The sequence below is a fragment of the Plasmodium gallinaceum genome, assembly GCF_900005855.1.
Source record: "Plasmodium gallinaceum strain 8A genome assembly, contig: PGAL8A_v1_42, whole genome shotgun sequence".
NCBI lineage: Eukaryota > Apicomplexa > Aconoidasida > Haemosporida > Plasmodiidae > Plasmodium > Plasmodium gallinaceum.
The window spans coordinates 378757-385881 of NW_021628349.1; the positions used below are offsets into that span (position 1 = coordinate 378757).

At 15.9% G+C, this 7125-nt stretch overlaps 3 protein-coding genes across 3 annotated transcripts; 1 reads left to right on the plus strand and 2 right to left on the minus strand.

Annotated features, from left to right (window-relative positions):
• Nucleotides 1-446: 446 nt before the first annotated feature.
• On the minus strand, nucleotides 447-1043 carry PGAL8A_00061700 (conserved Plasmodium protein, unknown function; the record flags this gene model as incomplete). Its single annotated transcript, XM_028674646.1, has 1 exon — nucleotides 447-1043. One exon carries the CDS (start codon nucleotides 1041-1043, stop codon nucleotides 447-449), a length of 597 nt encoding a protein of 198 aa, XP_028530977.1.
• A 408-nt stretch (nucleotides 1044-1451) lies between these two features.
• Nucleotides 1452-4175, minus strand: PGAL8A_00061800 (conserved Plasmodium protein, unknown function; the record flags this gene model as incomplete). The annotated part of the gene is made up of 1 exon (XM_028674647.1): nucleotides 1452-4175. The coding sequence occupies one exon, from the start codon at nucleotides 4173-4175 to the stop codon at nucleotides 1452-1454; it is 2724 nt and encodes a 907-aa protein (XP_028530978.1).
• Nucleotides 4176-4959: 784 nt separating this feature from the next.
• PGAL8A_00061900 (conserved Plasmodium protein, unknown function) lies at nucleotides 4960-6930 on the plus strand (the record flags this gene model as incomplete). The annotated part of the gene is made up of 1 exon (XM_028674648.1): nucleotides 4960-6930. One exon carries the CDS (start codon nucleotides 4960-4962, stop codon nucleotides 6928-6930), a length of 1971 nt encoding a protein of 656 aa, XP_028530979.1.
• Between the last annotated feature and the right edge of the window lie 195 nt (nucleotides 6931-7125).

Below are 7125 nucleotides of genomic sequence, written 5' to 3' on the forward strand. Positions count from 1 at the left end.
TTTTTTTTTTATTAAAAAAAAAAAAAAAAAAAAAAAAAAAAAAAGTTTTATAATTTAAAACATTTAAAATATATCCAAATAATTTAAATACAAATAAAACTATTGATGTATATAGTTTTTATTTTCAATTTGTACTTTTTTTTTTTTTTATGTCATTTTAATTCATAAAATTCTATTTTTATACTAAATATTTAATTAAAAACTTTTATCTTTATTGAAATGCATTTACTTTTCAAAACTAAATTATATGTAATCCTTTTTTTTTTTTTTTTTAATTTTATATATTATCTCTATATTGTATTTATATCCAAATAAAAAAAAAAAATAAATAAAATATTCTTTTTCTTTTCTATTTCTTAATATTATTACTTTTTATATTCTATATATATTTATTAAAAATATAATAAAAAAGGTAACTTATTTTGTTTGCTTTCATTGGTTAAAATTTAAAAAATACCATAATTTATTTTAGCAATATAAAGTTCTAGATGTTCAAAATCTTTTTGCTTATCTTTTAATCGTTCTGATAAAACATTTCCATATGTTTTTTTCTCTTCATATTTGAATGGCATTTTAATATGTTCAATATTATTTAAGGCTGATTTTACATAATCATTAAAATTTTCAATTGGCTTTAAAACGTTAAAATTTATTTTTTTATATTTTGAATTAAAACTATTCATCAATTTTTTATTTTCTTTAATTTTATCTGTTAAATCATCAACACTAATGTTACTTGTAATTGTATTGGGATCTTGAATATTATTGTATGGATTTCTAGGAATTGAATGAACAGGTAAACATGTTAAATTATGAAAATTACTATTTAAATTATTAATTGATTGAATTAAATTAACACAATATGATTTCATATCATTTATAAATTTTGCATAGTGTAAATTATTTCTTAATTGAAAATTTTCTTTCATTGAAACACTTGTTATATATAATATATTTGCTAATTTATTAGCTATATTGTTAATATTTAGTTCTATGGTCTCATTTATTTCCTCATTTTTCTTGTTTTCATTTAACTCATTCATGATAACAAAAAAAAAAGAAAAAATAATAAAGATAATAATTAAATTAAAATATTTTTAATAATAAACATCTATCAAAAATTAAAATGTTTAAAGGTTCGTTATTATAAAAATACTATTTCAAATATAAATATTTCATAAAAAAAGAATTATAACAAAAAAAAATAATAAAATATTAAAGTTCTTATATAAACTATATAAAATAATAAATATATAAAAAAAAAAAAAAAAAAAAATTTTTGAAGAAAATAAAATAAAATTTAAAGATAAAATAAGTTTATAATAAAAACACACTATCAACACATTGTAAAAAAAAAAAAAAAAAAAAAAAAAAAAAAAAAAATATATATATATATATATATATATATAAAGTTAACATTGGAATAATTTAAAAAAAAGAGAAAAAATATTTTACATATTATTATTTAAAAATCTTATACTGTAGATAAAATGATTTTTCATATTTTTTTTTTGAATGAATTCACGAATACAAAAATTTTTATTTTTTATTTCTTTAAATAAAAAGAAAAATATTATATTATTTTTTGAAAAATTAGTTATTTCTATAATAGGTAATGAAATTTTATATATATATGGGATGTTATATTTTGATAAAAATTTTGTTACCTTAACAAGTTTTTTTTCATAAAAAACTAAATCACCTTTTTTTAAATAACGAATGTGTATGTTAAATTTTTCTTTTTTCTTTTTTTTTCTTTTTTTAATTAATAAATATATATTGGTATTCTCTTTTTTTATATTTTTTTTATTTATTCTTTCTATCATTGCTGATATATCATCATGAATAAAAACATGAGAACTTTTATCTTTAAAATGAAAAGACTTTTTTTTTTTTTTTTCATCTGTACTATTTAAAACACGAAAAAAATTGTTATTTACAAGAATTTTACATTGTAAGTTTAAATTTACTATTTTAATTTTTTTATTATGCTTTTTTATTTTATTTATTTTTTTTTTTCTCTCTTCTATCAATTTTTCTTCTGAAGTAATGTAAGAACTTTCTTCTTTTGTTTTTTTTATACATTCTGTATCTTTTAAATGATTTTGAACAAATGAAAATAATATTTGGTAAATTTTTTCAATACGACTATAACTTAAACTCACGTTAGTATACTTTTTAATGATGTTGTAAAGAATTTCTATTCTAATAAATTTAGAAGGCAAAACTAAAAATTCTAATAAATTAAAAATTTTTAAAAAGAAGTTATGTTGATAGAATATTTTATTAATTTTTATTAAATGATTTATATTTTCTTGTAAAAAAAAAGAATTATATAAATTGTTTTGCATATTCATATATTCTTTAACAAAAATATTATTAATAGTACTGTTATTATCATAATATTTACTTTTTATATATATATTAAATATACTGTTGTAATAATTTAAATAATTATCTAAATTAACTGATTGATTAAGCAAATTTTTTAGTCTTTTATCTAAAGATGGATATATATAGTTATTACAAATTCTTAATTCTGAATTTTCATCTAAAACATTTGTAGTATTTAGATTATTATTTAAAACTAATGATTTGCTTTTAGTGTCATTCACATTTTTATTGCAATTATTTTTATCAAAAAATTCTTTATTATAATTAATATGAGTAATATCAATATTCTTTATATCGTTTTTTGAAAATGTGTCTAAATCATTTTTAATATTTCTTTTATCCTTTAATATGAAAGAAATATTAGGTATTACTATATTTCTAAGAAAATTCCTAGATGGAGATAATTTTTCATTCGATTTATCAAATAGCCATTTTTTATTTATGTATTTCATATATTTATATAGAAAAATTTTATTTAACTTAATAAAAGGTCTATATAAAAAACAATTTTTAAAATTTGTTAAAAATTTAATACCAGAAATATTTTTAATAAAAACTCCTCTAAACAGTTGAAATAAAATGGTTTCATTGTTATCATTTTTGTTATGCCCTAAAAATACAAAAGATTTTATTAAATTTAGAATTTTATTAGTTTTTTTAAAAGATTTATTATTATTTTTTAATAGAATAATTGTCATATGTTTCTTATTCGTTAATTTTATAAAATTATCTATGTCTGATATATAATTTTTATAAGTATAATTAAATGATTTAATGAGTTTTCCTAAATTTCTAAGCTCATAGGAATTATTTTCTTTTTCCTCATTTTTTTTTAATATTTTAAATTTTTCAATATTATTCTTCTTAGAAATTTCATCAGATACATCTATATATGAATTTCTTCTCCAAATTCTTGCTAACAATAAAAAACTGTTTTTATTTTTGTTCTTTAATTTATCAATACTTTTTTTTGTAAGTAATTTTGTTTTAAATTTAAGATTATACCGAAAGCAAATATTTTTTAAAAAAACTTTTTCCTTATTGCATTCTATTCTTGTCTTATGATTACAATATAAAACAGTAATATTTTTTAAAATAGAAAAAAAAAAATTAGTTTGAAAATTAGGTTTTGAAATTAAGTTGCTAATATCTTCATATGAATAAGAATATACATTATTTATTTTATTTAATAAAGAAATATAATTATCATCTTTGTATGCTATTGTTATTAATATTTTATAAATGATAAAAATAAAAGAATACAAAAGAGATAAAGAATCAACACCAGAACTTATGCTGAAAATCAAATTTTTCTTTTTTTTTAAAAATTTAAAGAAAAATTCATTCTTTAATGCTAGCAACCAATAAGCCTCTATTAGTTGTATTACTTCTTGCCTTTCAATTGAACTGATTGAAGAGCTACTAGAAAAATCGTTAATAGCTAAATTATGGTTTATTTTTAATTCTTCTATTTCTCTTGTTTTTTCATCATTCTCTACATTTATCAATGAACAAATATTATTAAAAAGAGACTTCCTATATCCCTTAGTGTATTTATTTTCACCATTATTACAAAAATTATTTTTCTTTAACACTTTTTTATTTAATGGATATAATACAATGTCACTAATTTGCTTTTCTGTATTTAAATTTATACTTTTAATTTTTTTATATCTCAACTGAAATGGCTTTAAAAATAAAGCATTTTTTTGTACATTTTTTATAATTATACATTTTGTATAACAAGAAAAAATAATATATAAAAATAAATAGAGATACATTTATTACATATCATTTTTTTTTCTTTTTCTTTTTTATTGGAGGCATTGTTACATTAAAAATTAGTTATCGAAGTTACTTTATAATTAAAAATACTAAAATAATATAAAAATAAAAAAAAGTAAAAATCTTTCATTAAAATAATATATTTTCATATATATAATAGAAGAAATAATTGTAAAAATTTCTAAAAATTTTTGCGCTATTTTTTTTTTTTTAGTAAATTTATTTTTAAAAATAAAATAATATATATTAATGTATATATGTATTAAAAATGATATGCATTTTTTTTTTTTTTTTTTTCCTTTTATATTATAATTTTATTGTGAAAAAAATTAGAACAAAATACTATTAAAATTAAAAAAAAAAAAAAAAAAAAATTTATATATATATATATAAAAAAAAAGATTTTCCTGAAATTTTTATTTTTTTTTTTTTTTTTAAATTTTAATAATTTTTAAAAATGAAATATTCCTTTTAATTCTATTAAAACTTCAATATATTTTGAAGATGATAGAACTTTATATATTTAAACAAAAAATTTTATATTTCTCAATATTTGGAAAATAATGCTTGCCATTTCCCTTAATGGCAAATAATGAGATAGAAAAAATAAGAGGCTTACTTGTTTTTTTTTTTTTTTTTATTGAATTTATTTTGGTATTTTTGTTATCTAAATTTTGAAAAAAAAGAAATATATATATATGTAACTACTTTTTTAAAATATATTTATTTATGTTTTTAATAATTGGTTATAACAAGAATATAATTTTGAAATAATAAAAAATGAATCTCTTTTGTGATGAAAATAACGAAAATAATTATATTCATTGTGATATGATAAAATCAATGAATGAAAAAGGAAAAGAAAAATTAAGAAAATTATTAAAAGTTAATGATAATATAATATATGATGACGTTATTCATTTAAATATATTTATAAAAAATATATGGGTATCTATGAATTTAAAGTGTCATTTTTCTATTCATGATTTAGTATTAATAGCAAGATCATTTAAGAATACAGAAATAATATACGACACTTCTTTTAATGAAAACTTAGATGATTCTTTATATACTGAAAAAAAAAAAAATAATTGTATTATTTATTTTCAACCTTATAAAATTAGAAAAAATGTAGTAAAAATTTATTTTCAAAAACCATATGTTGTGTGCTTTATTCATAAAAATGGGTCAATTCATATTCATGGCTCATTAACATTAAGAAATATTTTATTAATTTTAATAAAAGTAGTTAAAAAAATTAAATATAAAACTTTCTGGTATTATTTAAATCAAAATAAAAATATAAAAGAACAAAATTCTTACTCAGAGTCGTGCAGAGATAAATATAAGTTAAAAGAATCAAAAAATTTTAATTCAGAATCAATTCATAATATTGATTTAAATGAACATAATAATGAAAAAAAAGTTATTAGAGAAAATGTTAATAATGAAAATTTAAGTAGTGAATATTTTAATGATAAATTAGTTTTTAATCAAGATTTATATGATGAATTTCTTACTGATGAAACTTCTTACGAAAATTTGAGTGAACATAAAATCAGTAATATAAATAATGAAGATATCGTAACGGGAAATATTATAAATAATGATATAAAAAAATGTAATGATAATATATATGATTTGAATAGTAGCAATCCAAATATGAATGAAACTGATGTGTTTGATAGAATTAATTTGTGTGAAAATATTATTAAAGAGATAAAACAAAAATTTTCAAATTATGAATTTTACTTAAAAGATAATTTTTTAAAAAACAATACAAGTGAAAAAATAAAAGTATTAAAAGATAATCATAATTTAGTAAATAAATATAATATTAAAAATAGTAGAAGTAACAATAAGAATACTAATAGATTAGTGATTAAGAAAAATATTAAGAAATTCTCTAATAAAAATAATATATCCAATTATTCTGAAAATGATAAAATAAATGAAAATAATGAATTATTAACAAAAGAATTAATTAATTCTGAAGAATTTTCTTCAGATAAAGGAAGTGAAATACAGCAACTACATTATAATGATTGTATTATTAATTCAAAAAAAAAAAAAAAAAAAAAAAAAAATGATACTAATTTTTTGGATATTGAAAAGGATACTATTTATTTAAATTTTGAAAAGCAAAATTGGGAAAAAAAAAATAAGATTCATGCGCAAAATGATGCAAAAATAAATGATGTGTGTTTTAATAAAAATGAAAAGTTAATTAAAGAAAATAAAATAATTAATATTAATGAAAGTAATAATCTTCATGCGAATAATTATTCTAAAGTAAGTCAAAAGTTATATAGTAAAAAAGACATATATAAATTTGATAGATTTCAAAAATGGCGTTATAAGGTTAGAGATGATATTACATTTGATATGAATTATTTTAACATTAAGCAATTTGTATGTGTTTTTAAAATTAGATTAAAATACTTTGATATAACAAAAATTTATAAATATAAGGAATTTAAAAATATATTAACTGATATTAATAACATTATATATATAAAAATTGACCAGAATCTTTTAAATAAATTAATTGAACAAAATAATTTAGAAAAAAATATAAAAAATAATTCATTAGAAAACTACAAAAAAAATAATAAAAGTTCAGTTAAAACTGCTCTACTGTTTAGTTCAGGTAATATTGTTATTTATGCTTGTAAAAACAAACGAGAAGTTTTATGTATATCTAGATTTATCATAAATACTTTAAAAAGAAATAACAATATAATTTTATAATTTTATTTTTATTTATCATTATTTCTTTTTTTTTTTCCTTATCTTTTCTTTAGAAACCTTTTTTTTTTTTTTTTTTTTTAATTTGTGTTATTTATAATATGCTATTTGTTTTTATTTTTTTTTATGTATTTTGTTCATTTTGTTTTTTAGTTACAATTAATGATTCTTTAACTTGTATTTTTTTATTTACTTTCA